Here is a 17657-nt window from a genome sequence, read left to right as displayed (position 1 = left end):
TATATCTTCCAGAGAGAGCGACTGACTAGTTGCTCTGGCTTTGGCATCAGCCCTGGCCCTGCCCCCTGCCCCCAGGGGCTGATGCCAAAGCCTGAGCAACTTAGCTTTGTGGGGCCCCCTATGGCATGGGGCCGGGGCACTTGCCCTGCTTGCTACCCCCTAAGGCCCGCCCTGGCTTCTATATGCAGGGAAACGGTTGTTGGCACAGGCCGGGGGTGGAGTTTTTATAGCATGTGGTAAGAGAGGGGCTGAGAAAGAAAAAGACAGAGAGCCCCGGCGGCAGGGGGGACTCTTCCAAACTTTGCACTTGTTCCAATCTGCGCCCTAATGGAGAAGTTTCAGTTCCTGCCAGTTCGCAGCTTCTTTTCCCCCCAGGTCAGCAAAAAATTCAGACCTCAGAGACCAACGCCCCACCCATGCGATAGGCATCTTTCGAAATCCTCCAACCCAAACACACCCACAGCGTCTCTCGCTTCAAGTCGGGTCTGCTGCAACAGCCTCTGCGCTGCGGAGCGAAGTTAAAAAAAAACCCAACAACAACAAAACCCTCTCCGAGAGAGGATCACAAACGCGCACACGTCCCTTTGCAGCAGAGCTGAGGGGGAGAGGATGCGAGTCTGCTCGCAAGAGTAGCTGCTCTGTGTGGGCCCGCTCCGGGGACCTTCCACGGCAGACCTCAATGGCCACGGCTTAGAAAAGCCCACGACGATTTTTGGGGTGGGCTTTTTTGCCCCGAGAGGGAACAGTTTCTGTTCCACCCAGCCTCGCGTAGACCGGCTGGGGAAATAGACAGGCGGCCACCTTCGCGGCGCGGCGTTTCAACCAGACCGGGCGAGAAGTGGGGAAAGCGGAGCCTGCTGAGATCTAACCATGGCGCGGGGCGGGCAAACATCTGGGGCGAGCCTGGGAGCCGGTCCCCTGCGCCAGCCCCCGGCGCTTTTAGTTTGCGCTGAAAATAAGACGCGCTTTTCTGCCCCCGCTTCTGAATCCAACCGCGCGCAAAGACCGGGCGCGTCTTCTCAATTCGTGCGCAAGCGGAGCCGGGGAGAAACTGTCATGTTGCGTCTGGCGGCTGGCTTCTCCAACCAGCGGGCAGGCCGAGCTGGGACTGAGACCTCCTCCCGAGAGCGCGGGGCTGGCTCCGCAGCGCCCAGCCACATCGCCAGCTAGACGGGGTCCACGCACTCCCAGCCCCTTCCTGCGTGCGTGGGCTGTTCCCTGCAGCCATCTGACACCCCCCTCCGCTCCCCGGGGGGGCGGGGGGGGAGTCGCGTTCCCCAGCTGGGGCAAACGCCCCGAAATAGACGGATCGCGTGTCAGATGCACCCGCACCCACCCACGTACACACACCCCGCCGCCTCCGTGCCGCGCCCCAGCCGTGCGCAATGTGGCCGGGGGACACTCGCTGCGCGCTGGCCGGCCAATACCCTCCCCACCGCGACCTCCCGCAGCCCCAGGAAGGGGAAGACAAGGAAAGCGTGAAAGGGGGAGGCTGGCTGAAGGAGGAGAAACGGGCCACTCTTCCCGGGATCAATGCTCGAACAAGCTCCAACTCCCCCGTCCCTCCCCCGAAACGCGCACAGCTCCAAAACGCAGCCCTCCCCCACACCTTCCTGGAGTGGGGGCTGTCTCCTCCCCACAACCGCCCCCTCTGATCCCCCCCCCCCAGCCCCAGATATTCCTCTTACTTTAATAGTTCCGTCCATCGAGAATAATCTCCAGCCGATCCCACCAATATTCCACACATTGACCCGGTTGAGCCTGGAACCGAAGCCCCCTGAAGTTCTTATCTTCCTTTCTCTCGCGCTGGCTTTTCTCCCCCCACTCCCCTCCTTCCAATGATTTTTTACTTTCCTTTCCTCGGCTCGCTCGCTCTTTTTTACTTTTGGTTGGTGCAGCGGAGCGAAAAAGAGACAGTTAACCGGATGACAATTTTTTTTCTGCTAATTTTGGGAAGTGAAGTCACTTGAGGAGGAAACATTCTGTCTCCCCACTGGTCCCTGCCCTCTCGATTAAACCAGATCTGTAGTTTACATCCAGGATATTTGCTCCCTTCAGATAAGAGCGGGGCAGAACAATAGCGGTGTCTTTTGGGGGTAGCTCTCGTTTGCGAGCCCAGTGGCACTCCGCTTCGCAGCCCAAGCTGCCTTACCACGCACTGCGTGTCCTCATAAAGTTTAGTTTAACATAGGTTTTTTTTTTTGTTTTTTTGTTTTTTTTTTTGGCTGAAGCCAAGTAGCCTGAGTCTGAATTTCCATCTCTTCCCACAGATTTTTTTATTAATGCTTTTTCCAGTCGAACGCAAAATTAAGGCGCGGGTGGGTGGGGGGGGGGCAGGAGAACCGTAAATATAATTCAAAAGTCTGGAGCACACAGGAAAAGATTACCGATTTAAATGGTCTATTCAGAACACGCTCCTGCCCCCCTGCTGCAGTCCTTACTCAGGCAAGGATCCCAGTGACTTTGGCCTGAGTGAGGAAGGCTAGATGAGTCGCTAGCTATTACCAGAAAATATCTGGGAGTATAATTCAGGGCAGGCAACCCCATTCAGTGCAAGCATGTCAAGTGTCTTCTTTCACTCACATACCATATTTGATGCCTTTCCAAGCAAGGGAACTAGAAGTTCGCAGAAGTTTTGAAAGGAACATTATTTTTAGAAAACTTTTTTTTTTGCGTTGCTTTCTCACCCCTTTAAAAGAAAAAGCCCTGTGAAAGCTTCCACTACGTCGAAGTATACTGTGCTTTTTAAAAAAAAAGGGGGGGGGGACAGATTTTAAATAGTGCATTACAGTAAGCTGGGTTGCATTATTCGACTATGTCTCTATTTAAAACCATTTCATTGTTTCCCATCAGTATTTAGCATTTGAAATGTTTAGTGAACCTCAGGGTCTGGTCCAAAGCCTCCTGGAGTCAAAGGGAGAGTGCCCGTTTGATTGCCATAGGCTTTGGATCAGGGCCCCAGTCAATTTGCCCAGCTATCTCCGGCGAAAAAGCCACGGATCACTAGTTTACGAACTGGAAAGTGACAAAAATAATAACAGCAAATAAAAGTCCAAGCTACCCCAAATCCCCCTCTACCTCCCGGCTGGGGCAAATTTGGTGTTACTCTCATAGAAAGGAGGGCGGGGGGACACTCTCCTCAGTCCTTCTTCTGGGACTAAAATGTAGATGATAACAGAGGGAGCATTTCATCCAACTAGAACATTGATCCCAAAGAAAAGGCCATTTATTTCCTCTTCTAAATTGTCCATCCAAACAAACAACAACACAACAAAACAAGCTTTTGAAAAGCTCTCAAAACAATCAAGGTAAAAGAGACAAACGCTCCTTTCTCCCCTCTCTCCCCACCAAAAAAAAACAAACAAAAAAACCCTCAAACAAAACTATCTAGCAACAGGGCACATCATGCAACATGGTGGGCATCTTTTTATTCCCCACTTCTGCAGTGCAAGCTGCTGCAGCCCAAGGAGAAGCCAAAAGACAGACAGTAATCCAGGGAGATGGAGCCGAGAAATCCATTTCAAGATAGGACACTTCTGTGAGTCCTTTCAGCATCATCGTCCCTTTATGGAGTTGGTTACCTTATCCAGTGCCGTTGCGTCCAGTCTTGCTTCCCCCCTGATTTTTAATCCAACCACCGGGGGGGGGGGGGGAATCACACCTCTATCCAAATCAATGTGCACCCCCCAAAATAACAAAATGACCCCCGTGTTTCTAGTCAGTTGCAGCCCAGGCTCCTTATTGATCCTTTATTTCTCCAAGAGCAAAGCGGGCAGCACAGCAGATCCCTCTTGCCCCTCCCTCCAACCCCCCGCGAAATTAGCCTCATCAATTCAGCTACAATTTTCAGTGCAGAGGCAGGGGGGACTGAACGTGCTCAGACCTGGAGCTTTTTGGCTTGCTGTTTGCCAGCGACTGTGGCCGTCTCCAGCCAGGAGGGGAAAGGGGGGGGGGGGGGAGGTTGGAGAGAGGACCGACCGACCGCCTTCCCTCTCCCCTCCTACCCCCACTCCTGTCTGCTTTACAATCCAGGGGTCTGCAGTGGTGTCCCTTGAGAACAGCACATCTGGATACAGCTAGCGAGGTCAGGTCCCCCTGTGCCTAGGGCCACAAGAACTGGAGTTCAATTAAAAGAAATCACTGTTAACCCTTTGCTTCCCTCATCCCCCATTTCATTCTTTTCTCTCCCGCCCCCCCCCCCCACAGGCCCTCAAATAAAACACCAAAACCTCTTTCCTCCACTTCCCTTTCAGTATCACCACATGGGAGCCGCTAGCCTCAGAAAAGCAAGAGGTTAAGGAGAAGAATGAAACGCATCCTCCCAAAGCCCAAATTATTTCCTTTCTGGACAACATTAATGCCAAGCTTCGAACAGTAACGGTGGGGGTAAGGTCATACAGAGGGTTTATGCCCCCTAAAGGGCGATAAAAAGCGCCTATGTCACCCAAAGACCAAGAAAAGGGCGCTTTGGTCTTTAAACTGAAATATGGACTCCTCTCTTGGATGGGCTAAAGGCTGGAGAGAGAGGATGATTCTGAAGAACTGCAGTGAAAAAATCATCTGAAATGTACAAAATATATTAAAAACAATCGGAAATTTACAAACACCGATTTCTGGTCATAGGGCCATGTCCAAGATGCCAAGATGCAGCAAATAAACGCAGGCACACTTTAAAAATCATTTTGGATCCCAATTTCTCCACAAATGTAAGAATATAGACAGTAATCGCTCTCTCTCTCTCACACACACACACACACACTTAGGAGATGTTTTTTGGTTCTCAATACCTCAGCATTTAACTGCAAAAAAAAAAACAAAAAAAAAACCTGAAATATGATACCACAGCTATTTCCTTAGAAGTGACTTAAAGAAAATGAGTCAAATTGAAGCATATTAGGGCTGCCTGATAGAGTGGGTCTATAATTTATACACAGTGTTTTGTCATCCATTCCCTCCCCCCCCCCCCCCATTACCCTTCTGTTTGGTCTTAAAAAAAAAAAGTTTGGTGAAAAGTCCCAAGAGACAAAATAAGTGAACATGTAAAACATTAAACAAGACAAGTTGAACACACTATTATTTTCCCATAATAATGCAACAAAAGAAGTTTTGCTTCCTGACTTTCTCTAACCCCCACCCCGCCCTGAAGTTATCTCAAACTTTTGAAAAAGGCTGGAATATTCATAAATGTGCTTTGCCAAATTCTGGATCATCCCAATGGATGTGCACCGACTCAGATTTAACAGTTTGATAGAATCGGTGCAAGGGGAAAGAAATCCCAAATAATGAGTAAAATCATAGTAAGACAGGATGTGAGATCCTTAACGTTTAATATTTTAAATGCCCAGAAAAAGGCAAACGTTATTTTAAAATGAAATGCTTGTGTACAATTCTGGTCAATGTGTGTAACTTTTAATCGACTTTTTGGTGCATAATTATATAGAGAAAACAATTCTGATTTATTTAATTAAGTTACTGACAACTTGGAAATTATCTGATCTTGGCACCTACCATAGCTTTTACCTTAACAGATTTCAAATGTTTGCATTCAGGTAGGTTAAACGACTCTCTCTCTCTCTCTCTCTCAATACACTTAGGAAGGAAACGAAATTCTAATCTAAAATATTGAGCTAAATGTTGCTTATAATCTCCTGGCATTTTTTTTCTTTATTCTTTAATTGAATCAGACAGAGTTCGGCCTCACACACATAGAAGATGGATACTCATCCCTGGGTGTAACCCTACTGAAATTAATGGGGTGTACACCAGGCTGGAATTTGGCCCATGATATTTAGCCTAAAATATCCAGCATCAAAGGAGCTAACGGCACGTTGTAGTCCAATGCCAGTCTTTCGCATGGGGAGATACCCGCAAACGTGTGTTTTTGTCTTTGATTCATGCAGAAATATTTTGGCCGCAAACTTCCAACTTTGTATATTTCTTTTACATCTACTTTTTCTTCAAAGGTGAAGTAACGATTGCAGCATATTTGGGCCTGAGCGGCGGGTTTAAAAGCGTGTAGGGCATTAGCTCGCATGAATCTATCTTGTTGCCTGTCGTAATCAGCCAGTATCACCTCGTGTTCTGGTTAGGAATGCAATATTTTGAGCTCCTTCGTCATTTTGTAGCAAATGAAGGAAATCGGTCAGCAACTGGTCAGCCAACCCTCTTTGACTCTGTACCTAGAAAGTGGCCATTTCCCACAAATTGTGTTAAAAGTTCCTCTTAAAAATAAGTCACAGATCTGCATTAGCAGAAGGGGGCGGGAGGGAGAAGGGGGAGTGGGGCTTGTCCTAACTAGAGAAAAAGGTCCCACCGACTTCAATGGGTGTTTCAGGGTTGGGTTGCGATATGGCACTAACTTCGCTGCAGAATTAAAAGGCGAAGTGGTTTTAAAATCCACTTTCTTACAAAGCAAAGAAGGCAAGCCAAGCCTAGGGCCCGATCCCCAGGCAAGACTCCCATTCGAACCCAGGGGCCAAATTCTGCCCTCAGCTACAAGGGTAAAACCTGACTACTTTGGAATCCCTCCAGATTTCCACCCACTTAACAGAGCAGTGGAGTGCAGGATCGGGGCCCAGGACCCATAGCTCTTGCTGAATACGAACGATTTTTTGGAAACCAAGTCCTAAAAAAAAGGTGTGTGATGCTAATAAACCTCTAAATAAAACCTAGTGTCTTGACAATTGAGTGGAGAAGATACAGGGTAGCTTTGAAGCTACCACACAATTGTGCAGAAAGGGGGTTAAACTGTCCTGGATGGTTTTATTTGAGATCCCCATGTCCCAGTAATCCAGTCCCCATTCCCTGCCTCCTCTCCCCGCCAACCAAACCACCTCACAATTATTGAAAAGTTAAGCACGAAAAAAACAAAAATACTGAAGGCCAAAAACACAGACTGCAGCGCACCAGCTCCAAGAGTCTGGCCCCTCGCTTGAGGCCATAATTAATTTGAGATTTATTTTTATTGGAGAACCCAGTCTCGTCTGACCTTAGCCAAACAAGACTTCAGCTAGACCCTTGATGCGCTTGAATGGAACAGAATATTTCTAACTTCTCTTCGGGCGTCCGTGCCTGCTTTGAATTTGTTCCTCAGACTTCAGATATTTGGAGATTTGAAGAAAAGATTTAAAGCATTTTCCCCCCTTTTAGCATCCACTTTTTTTTTCTTTTGGACACAGTGGTTGGGAGGATGCGGAGGGAGCTAGAATACCAAATACATATTCAGAGAAAGGGAGAGGGGTGTTTTTTGGTTGGGTTTTTTTTTTTATATAGTCTTTAGAAGGTCAGAAGAGGTAGTGACTTACAGCGGGGGGGTTGGTTACTTGGATTCTGGTGTCTGGAAAAGCAGGAGTCTTTGAATATAAAAGCTTGTCCCCTGTGCCCTAAAGCCTGTTTTATTTTAAAAAGGGGCTTAGTATGCTACGCTTCCAGGATAAACAATGTTTCTCCCCTCCCCTGTTTAAATTCAAAGGATACCTTTAAGGTAAAGCACGAAAGAAACAAAGTAAAATCTTTTTCACCCATCGTTTGCATTTTATAGGGTTGAAGAACAAGTCAAGATTCACACGACTGGGGTAGGGGGTGATTATTTTTAAAGTCGAAATGTTCTAAAATAAAATAAAAGGTGCAAACAAGAATTAAATCCTGCAGCACTAAGTTGTCATAACACATTAATCAAGACCCCGCTGGAGTATAACACTTAGCCGTGTTGTTGGCTCAAGATATGAGCATAAGAAAAAAAGAAAGAAAGAAAGATTTGGTATGCTCTTGTATTAATCAATAGTAAGTATGTGGATGACATAGGAGTTCCTTTCCAGCTCCCATGTTCATGCACCCGACTGGAATGTTTTAAACAAAGTTCAAACATATTCATGGCTACAAATCTTTTGCAATTCCCAGCTTTCCTTGAGGATACCTGCTCCAGTCCTCCTGAGTGTAGTTGGGGGAAATTGACAACTTCTGTTGGAAACCAGGAGTTTAAAAAAAACAACAACGCTGCAGCAATGGATTCAGGACTAGAAAGTGGACTGAGTGGGAACAGTGCTGCATGGATTGAAATACTTCAGTCTCCGAAGTCTTTGCATTTCTCCTCTCCCTGCTACTACGGTTCTATCTCAGTTCCTAAGATGCTACAATTTCTCCTTGCTCTACACAATTATAGTTCCAGGATTCTTCTCACTGAACACCTGTAGGAAACATTCCATTGTCAGTCAAGCCTCCCAGATTTTTCTTTTCTTTTCCTTTCTTTTCTTTTCTATTTTTTAACAATGAATTCACTAACTACAATATGTCCCCTCACTAGGTTAGTTTGGCATGATTTCCCCAGAAAGTTTCCTTTCGCAAAAGTTTTTAAATGATTATTTGTCTCGCAGCCTGTTCCAGCAATAGCCTTTGGCTTCTACTGTGGAGCAGGAAATGATAACATGTCAATGTCAGTGTTTGTCAATACTCTTAATATTTTCCTCTCCAATTAAAATGTCAGTGTTTTGGCCATCAAAAATTCTCTCTTTGGGTTTCTTGTAAACCCTCCAGGCAGGGTGAAACCAAGAACAAACCAAATATTGTTTCCATCCACCCAGGCTATTTTGCTTCTATGAATATGCTTCTTTGTATAACACCACAAACATTATGGCTGTATGAAAATCATTCAAAAAAAAAAAAAAAAAAAAAAACAACCCACAAACTCCTGCACTATGGTTCTTTCCTCCCCATCTCATTCAGACTGGAGTGAATTCCCTTTTCTGGCTTGCTTAAAATACGAGACCCTTTTTGTGTGCAAATGACTACAGTGGAATATGCATGGTGGCTTTGTTCAACTTTCATCAGTGTGTGGCTGCACAGTCCAAAGCTGGAGAAGGTTTAAAGTGCTCTCCAAGGAAGCGCCAGAGCTATCATTGCTTGAGAATGGAACTTGATTGTTTTGTGACAAAAAGCCTTCAAATACATTGTGGAAGCTACTTCTTGGGCAGCCAGATGTGGACTGGTCTGAAATTTGACTGTGCTACGCGACTGCATCAGGTGCTATTAGTGGTGGGCAACAGAGCAGAGTTTGCTGTGCCCAGCTGAAACACAAGAGTATTACCACGTCCAGGAGTTCAAATATCAGAAGATCAAAGAGTTTTGCTTACAACAACCTTTGAAATGCATGTGGTTAGAGCACTGACTTAGGCTGTGGGAGACCTAGGTTCAGGCCCTGCTCTGCCACAGACTTCCTGTGTGACCTTGGGCAAGTCACTTATTCTCTCTGTGCCTCAGTTTCCTATCTGTAAAATGGGGATAACAATGCTTCCTTCCTTCCATGGATACTGTGAGGATAAATACATTAAAAGATTGTGAAGTGCTTTGAGATCTACTGAGGAAAAGTGCTAGATGTGAAATAGGCATTTTTATTAATCATGGGAATGTGGATTTCTCCTCTGTGTCCTGAAAAGAGCAAGAAAATATCCTAAAATGTGGAGCTCACCATTTAAATGTGGGAACACAACCCCTACAAAATATTGGAAGGAGATCTAGCATGGAGATGCAGCATTTCTTCTGCCATTCTGAAACATCAGAATTTGAAGGATGAGGAGAAGGGGAAAACTGTACCTATCGACCCCCCCCCCCCATAATGCCTTATACATTAGTGGTCCCCAGAAGGGACCATTGTGATCATCTGGTCTGACCTCCTAACATAGCACTTCACCTCCTGATTCCTGCATCAGGCCTATCTAGGCAGCACCTGTGAGTGGGAACTTCCAACAAGGCCCCTGTCACTGTTCCTCCCACCCTCGCTTATCTCCAATTTTGCAGGGTCTGTTGGCCACCTGTGTGATTCTGCATGGCCTGACCAACTTTAGGCCTTGCCTTAGAGAGAGGGGAAATTGTGGCTTGGATCCTTATTGAGAGGGAGGAGGAGAGGTATGACAGAATATGGCAATCAAAAACCATTCGTGCACTGCCTCGAGCACAGACAGTGCAGAAGGGGAGTAAATGCTACTAGGATTCAGCGAAGCCAGAGTGCAATGGTAAGAACTGGGAAAAATCAGTATTCAGATGTCATATTGCTTTGCTTATGGCCTTAATACTTTCCATACCCAGACAGTTAAGTCTCAGTTCTCATTCCAGTGCTCTCTTTTTAAATTTAATTTTCCAATTTACGTTACACGTTTCATTCTCTAAAGTCAAGTACTTATGTTTAGATGAGATTAGCGCACACTGATGTACTCTGCAGATTATTCAGCCCTTGTAGATCAGCAAGTACAGTAATGGCATACGGGATATATATACATTCATATAATTACGTTGAAGACAACAATAGGGACCTATAATTAGTTTATAATAATTATGTTTGCCTACCACTTTATCATATAAAGGCACATCAGGATGGTTTGTTCAGATGCTCAGATATAAATAGTTAGTCATAAATAACTATCTAAAATTGTTATAATTATGTACTAGATTTATGCAAATGCAGAAAAAAGGCACTTATCCATGTGCTCTAGGTGCAACTTAAAAATACACCACAGAAATATCTGAAATTCAGCAGTATGATTCAATATAACCCACCATCAGTGAACGAGGCAATTTAAAAACTCAGATGCCTTTCCCCCTCCAACAATTCCCCACCCTTACGATACTCCCCCATCCCCGTTTCAAATATTTGAGGGAAAAGATGAGCTTTGCAATGTAGCCCGAAGAAAGCTCATCATATTTAGGCTAATTTGGGTGGGGAAAGCAAATTCCATCACCATGGGACCCTTTCAGAGAATACCTTGCCAGCAGCCCCTTCTCATTCATACCAGTGGAGCTCCAGCTGTGACAGTTAAAGTCAGGACATTTATCTTCATGAGTTAAGGGATAAAGTCTTGACATAATGCTTATAGATATGACACTGTTAGTCAAGGAGCTTTATAAAAAATCCAGTCCTGCTTTTCTCCTCCACGCAAGTAGCCCCAGCGACCAATGGGCAATTGGGGTTTGGCCCATTTCTTAAAATAAATCTCCCAACCTCTTCTGAGAGGTAGGCAAATTAATATAATCTCCATTTTCCAGAGAGATGAAACGAGAGGCAAAAAATGCCCCGCGGCTTCCCAGAAGAAGGAATTAAAACTCAGAACCTCCTCATCCCCCCAGACCAACCCTCAAAAGGCTGTTTGAGGGAGCAGGACACAATAGATCACTATCTAATAATAATATCTGGCTCTTATATGGCACTTTTCATCAGTAGATCTCAAAGTGCCCCATGCCATTATGCCCATTTTACAGCCAAGAACAACAAAGCAAAGAGAGGTGAAGTGACTTGCTCAAACCTACCCAGGAGATCAGTGAGTGAGCCAGAAACAAAGCCCAAGTCTCCTAAAGCCCAGGCCAGTGCTCTAGCCACTAGGTCATGCTGCCTGCACTGCAGGTGAATGTTTTCTACAAGGCACCTATTCTATGGGTGTCATCCTGGCCCCACTGAAGTCAATGGGAGTTTTGCCATTGACTTCAGCAGGGCCAGGATTTCACCCTCTCTGTTTTACATTTAATGATTAAGTCGCTGAGCTTGCAAACACTTAAGCGTGTTCTTAACTTTAATCACATGAACAGCCCCATTGACCTCAGTGCAACTACTCGTGAATAAAATTAAATATCTGCTTACGTGATTGCAACGTTGACGTCTAATTGCCTGATCCAAAGCAATCAGAAATCTTCCCACTGACTTCGGATCAGGCTCTTAAGAGACATCACTCAAAACCCTGTTGAGTTTTTGAGTATGGAAACAAGTTGTTTCCCCAATGACATCAGTGCGCACGATGCTTTGGAGACAAATACCAGGAGACAGGGTCCCTGCCCCAAAATAAATGGCAGATGATGATGAAATTCAACGTGAATTCAACATCCTATGAATCATTTATCTCTGTTCAATTGAAACTAGGAACATAGGCCCGGTTGGAAAGCTCTCCCCGAGGAAAAGCACCCTCTGAGGTCAATGGGAGCATTGCCTGAGTAAAGCATACCCACCATCACAGCTAATTTGATGCAGTTCTGTGTCAACCAATTCCATTCCATACGAATGTTAACAATTTAGGCCTCAAACCTAATTCAGTAGGCTTTAGCTATTCCATAGGCTGATTTCAGTGGCAGCAGGATCACGTCTTACAATGAAAGGCAAACCTGCTGGGATACCTTTCTATGGGATAACAAAGTGGGTTCACCTCTTCATTGATACCAGAGCATGTGCCTGATTATTTCCTGCCTACTGGCACTCTAAAGATTAAGTTAGTTGACTCTACTGCTGGGTATAGACTGCACACACATTTCCAGGAGTAGTCATTTGAGTTTTTGCTCTGATGGTATTTGCATCTCTTTTAAGGTCACTTCCAACTAAGTTTCTAGCATTCTAGGGTCTGATCCAGACCCCACTGAACATAATAAACAACATTTACCGGTAGCAGTGCTCATGGAAACACTGAGTTTTAAGTGAGCTTTGTAGAATATTCACTGAACATGGAATTCTGAATATTTCCAGTGCAAGTTTTTGCTTAAAAACCTGACCCTGTGATTTACACTCATCCCACCAGGAAACAGAAACAATGCCACATGTCACATCACAAAATGGGCATTTTGAATACTCCCAACAAAGTGTTTGCAAAACAAACTACAAGCTAGGGATTACATGCAGAAATTATTCAGAGAATCGTTTAAAATAATGGCTTATGCACATGAAAATCACAACCTGCTCATGGACCATTAACAAAGAGAAAAAGAGGCAGAATTAATATAATAAAATTTTTCATTACAAACAATTCACCCAGCTCTAGTTAACACCACCTTGTATTCCTTGAGTCTGGGAGACAAGAGTCTTGTGTTTTAGATTTTCCTTAAGTGCTGTGGCATGCAGGGTTTGCCTTAAACGTGTAACCCAGATGTCCTGGGCTCGGTTTATTTACATTCTTGGGAACTGTTGTGGAAAAAAAAAAACCTATATGATGTCAAATATAATATAGCGCTCAATGGCACTATAAAGGGACAAGAATCTGCCACCCTTTCCTTGGAAATTGCTTTGGGATTGGTAGAAAAAGAAATAAAAGGCAATAACAACCCACCGCAATACAAGCTAAGACCCACACTTTGCTTTCTCCAATTTAACAATCGGACACATATTTGGAGGGCAAGAATTTGCAATATGTGGTATTAGCCATTGTCTGATGTTACCAGGTGAATCTATGTACCCGCTAAATAAGCTGGGTAGGTTGTATAGGAAAACCATCAGGAACAATGTGACTCAAGTTCCAATATTATACACCACTATCTGATCCAGCAATCTATTTACCTCAACAATTGAAAGAGATGCTTATTATTCAGTTAATTCCATTTTGCTTTGTCTTTAAACACATTTTGATGAAATGTAGCACTTTCCATATCTAGACAATCATTTTTTGTACATTGAGTTCAGTTGTTTGCACAGCAGAGAGGTAAAGGCATTTTTTGAAAAGAAATTTAGTTTTGGTTCAAGATTAGATAGTAGCCAGGAAAGCAGAAAATTGGAAACCAATATAAGAAACCATTATGGTAAAATATTGCTCGAACATCATCATTATCATATTGGTTAACATCTAGCATCTACACTGTAATTCAGGACACCTCAGGATAATATTGATTAGAATATAAAAGAAGAGACCACCATAATATGTTATTGGTCACTGATAGATATACAGAGCTGATGAAGATGAATCTAAGTGTAAGTGTGATCATTTAGGAGTAAACCAACTCCCACTGAAGTCAATGGTAACTTCAATTAGCGCTGGACCAGGCTCTTAAACAGATATAAATTATCTTGAATTTTCGAGGATTGTAATTTTTGACATTACCTGTTTAAAGATGCTGTCATGTCTTACCTTGACGTAAGACGAAGTGTCTGGTACTGTCTGAAACATCCTTATATGTTTAATAGCTATTTTAAAAGGTCCTAAAATTGACCTGAAAATAAGAAAAAAAAAGTAAAAATGAAGACCAGCAAACAAACAATGCCTTTGTTTTGAAAATTAAAACCAGTAATAAACATTTAAAATGTTGTGATCAAGCATTTGAATGTTTCCTTTTTTAAAAGAAGGGGCATGGGACAAATTCTACCAGAACAAGGAAGTGTAAACTAATAACCAAGACTCAATATCTATCTTTTAACTACAGGCTTCACAGAAAAGAACCCTCTCCAGTTTTGACTGGGGGGAGGGAGAGTTTGACGTTTGATTAAGTGAATTTCTTAATCAGCAATTAAAAGCTAGCAGAAATATCCATGTTTTCATGTTGAGACTAGTTAACCCTATTGACTTGAACCTAGGGGTTTCTCTTGGTTAAATGAATGAAATGCAGTTGTATTTCTATACTCATTAGAACCACTGTGGGTCATTAACGCGCCAATGGAAAGAAACCTTTCCCACGAATCATAGTTTGCCAGAAGTTGTACTGCAAAACAATAATGATCATTTTAAAAATAGAGAACGAAAATAAACTATATTTTGGCAACAAAAATTGTACGGGGTTGTCAGTTGCAATTCTCCCATTTGGGACGGTGCTGTAACATTGTCAAATGTAGCTGAGCTTCAGAGCTTCCACCAAAGCAGAATATGTCTCTCTCTCTCTGAAGTCTCAGGTTTGTGACATAGTGATCGCATCACGAACAGGTTTTCTAAGGTCAGGACTGCACAATTCAGAGACTCACAATGGAAGGATCGTGAAATGTGATGGCTGGAGAAAGTCGAGTTTCCATTCAGGACAACAACAACAAACTTCAGTGATCAGATGAAATTTGCAATCAAATTAAAATCTCTCTCCGCACATCCATAACACCCGTTCCCTAGATTAGAGGAAACTCTTTATTCCCTCCAAGCAGTGCTATAAAATGTCCACGAAACTGTAATAAATCCACCGTTAAAAGAAGCAAAAGCCCCCCTTTACTTCCCACTCGCACTGTTGCTAATTACGACGCTCGCGTTTTCTTGAGGGAACATTTATCAGAGGCAGATTTTTGCTCAGAATTTGGATTAAAAAAAACCCATCAAGACCAAGGTTACACGGCAACATTCAACGTATGCAGGAGTAGTTTTGCTAGAAAGGGCTAATGAATCCCTTGGCGGGGCTGTTGAGGAAAGGCTGGCGGGCTAGAACTCTGTCGTTTATTGTGGGTGTGTTTACACGCACAACGGCGGACAGAACGCCCAGCTGCGCTGGGGAGATCCCTGGTGTATTTACACAGGACGCATACAGTAAATTATGCCACCCAACTGACACGTAACCGGGTTTTTGCTCCACGATCTGTTGAGCTGCAATGCCATCCGCCAAGGAAGGCCCCTCTGCATGCACCTCCAGCCCACAGTGAGCACCCCACGGTAACGAGCTAGTCACGCAGCAGCCAGCGTTTCATTCACCGGTCCGCGTCTGCAACGCCAGGAGAACACCTCTATAACCCCCCCAGCCTTCGCGGCTGCACTGCTCGGAAACATCTGTTGATTAAAAAAAAACCCCACTCTGGCAAATAAATTGTTCTGTATCTGCACGTGACCCCCTTTTTATTGATTTTTAAAGCATTTGTTACGTGGCCAGCTGGCAGAGAAGGGCAACTGATTACAGAATCGACAATGTGTTTCTGATAAGCACAATTTATTTGTCTCTCCTTCCTCCCTAATACACTCCAGTTTCTTTTGCTTCTGAACTTGCAACAAGGAGGGGGGAAAAAACCTCCAAGTCTCTCATGAGGTGAGGGGACAAGGGAATGTTCCTTGGGCATTAAATTTGCTGGAGTCAGGGATTCATCATACTCAATTTCCCTCCCCCGTTTTATCCCTCCCTCTGAATCAGCCCCCTCATTTGCTCCCCGTGCATAATTAGGCATGTTTCAAATCAATAAACACATCTGCATATTCAGATTCAACCTTAAAAGGCAACTCTGGATTATTTCCCAATAGCTTCGCCCTGCCAGCATCATCCACAGCCTAAAAGGGTCTTTTGTGTTAACTGCTCTTGTTTAATTGTTTCCAAAGGACTCACCTTTTATACCCTTTCCTCTCAACCAGTGGAAGAGCAGTTTGTAAAGATCCAGGTTGAGACCAAAAATAAAATCCCCACCAGGTCTGTACTGTAACCCTGCGGCAGCAGTGTGGCAAAAGAGAGATTAAACCTGCTGGATCCAAAGCAGCACTGAAGTTAAATTTCCCTAGTACATCCAGACAGTCTGCATATCCTCAGGGGGCTTCTGTAATGCGCTCAGCTCCAGCCAGAGCTTTTCTTCTTCTTCTCTCCTATCCCAGCCCCCTCCCCGCCGCGACTTTAAATTTGATTTCCGTTTTCCCCTTATCAATATTTCAGCCTCTGTCTCTGGTTAATCGTCCGAATGTGACATCCTCGCCTCTGTCACAGCCCCCCCTCCGGCCCCCCGCAAAAGACCCTCCCTTGTCCTGCCAGCAACTTTAAGGAACTTTTAAAAAAAAATTGCACGAGTTTAAAAGGAAAATATTGCTGAGGAGTCAAGCCAGAAAGGAACGCTGAGTGGAGCTCAAGGACTACCTTAAGCCCCCTTTTTAAACAAGGAAGTTTCAAATCTCCGTTTTTAAATCATCGTGCCTTGGTTTTAAATAAATAAATAAACAAACCGAGCCTACCTTGCAAAACAGGTCCCCTATTTCCCACTGAAACGGATCTGAAAATACGACAAACCAAATTCACACACACACACGCACGCACACTCACACTCACACACACACACACAAAGGGGAATTGAACTAGCTGTTCCACGCACAGGATCAAGAATTTGAACACTTTGATTCTCTTTGCCAATCAAAACCTCCACGATTTTCTTAGCTATTTACTGCAAACAGTCTATCAAGCAGCAAAACAAAAACAAAAGAGGGAGGGGAAACATATCTTCTAGGAACTCGACAGAGCCAAATGTATCTGCTGGTGGAATGGTCTGAAATCCGTGGAGTTGCACCAGTAGATCATTTGCTCTGATCTGAGGTAGGAACACATATGAAGTTCAGTGAGACAGACACGCATTTTAATGTAACCCTTCTAGGGGTTACCAAAAGTATTTGGAAAATTTCCTTCCCCACTCGGCTCCGTTTCTCCCTTTCCCAGCTTTACCCCAAATTCCAACATATTGAAACATTTTTCTCCTTAATAAGAGGAACATATAAAGTGAAAGGGGTGAAAGGGCAGCCCAAGGAGCTGTGCCCGTAGCTCCGAGTACAATTTACTCTGGCAGACGAGGCGTTTAGCATTCCTGACAATTCCTAAGGAAAACAACCCTCCAGACTTGTACCAAGGCACCTACCAAGAGTCACTTTTTAATATAGCAATTCTTTGGGTTTGTTATTAAGAGCCAGTTTCCTATGCAAGGTAAACGCCATGGATTTCAAGAGGAAGCTCTCAAAAGATAACGGTGCTGGGAGGAATACGAAAGAGGTGACAGAAGCTACTTCCCAAACTGTTCAGGAGAAAAGCGACTCTTTCGGTTGGGTTTAAAAAGAAAGGCACCGGTATCTCAGTTTATGCTACACGGATTTATAGAACCATGCAAAGGAGCAGAATTTAAGGGGATGATGTTAGTCAGTGTCCTGATGATTGTGTGTGCAGACATCTCTCTCTCTCTCACACACACACATACAAATAATTACAGAAACAAGAAAAGCAGTGAT

General features: G+C 44.2%; 1 protein-coding gene across 11 annotated transcripts in view; it reads right to left on the bottom strand.

Annotated features, from left to right (window-relative positions):
* The window catches only part of FLI1 (Fli-1 proto-oncogene, ETS transcription factor), a 116789-nt gene extending 99948 nt beyond the window's left edge, over positions 1 to 16841 (bottom strand). The window contains exons 1-2 of one of the 11 annotated variants that reach the window (XM_043534151.1): positions 16623 to 16841; positions 13836 to 13944 (exon numbers count right to left, since the gene is read on the bottom strand). In XM_043534151.1, coding sequence (XP_043390086.1) covers positions 13836 to 13901 — 66 coding nt within the window. In that variant the 5' untranslated portion in view covers positions 13902 to 13944; positions 16623 to 16841. Of the gene's footprint in view, positions 1 to 1688; positions 2210 to 3581; positions 3750 to 13835; positions 13945 to 14686; positions 15131 to 15260; positions 15468 to 16011; positions 16439 to 16622 lie in introns of those variants that run through there. The other 10 variants (XM_043534152.1, XM_037882272.2, XM_007066361.4 and 7 more) reach the window with 10 other exon arrangements.
* Positions 16842 to 17657: the final 816 nt, after the last annotated feature.

The sequence above is a fragment of the Chelonia mydas genome, chromosome 22, assembly GCF_015237465.2.
Source record: "Chelonia mydas isolate rCheMyd1 chromosome 22, rCheMyd1.pri.v2, whole genome shotgun sequence".
NCBI classification, from domain to species: Eukaryota; Metazoa; Chordata; order Testudines; family Cheloniidae; genus Chelonia; species Chelonia mydas.
The sequence above is the reverse complement of the archived record's forward strand: the minus strand, read 5'-3'. Positions and strand labels throughout refer to the sequence as shown.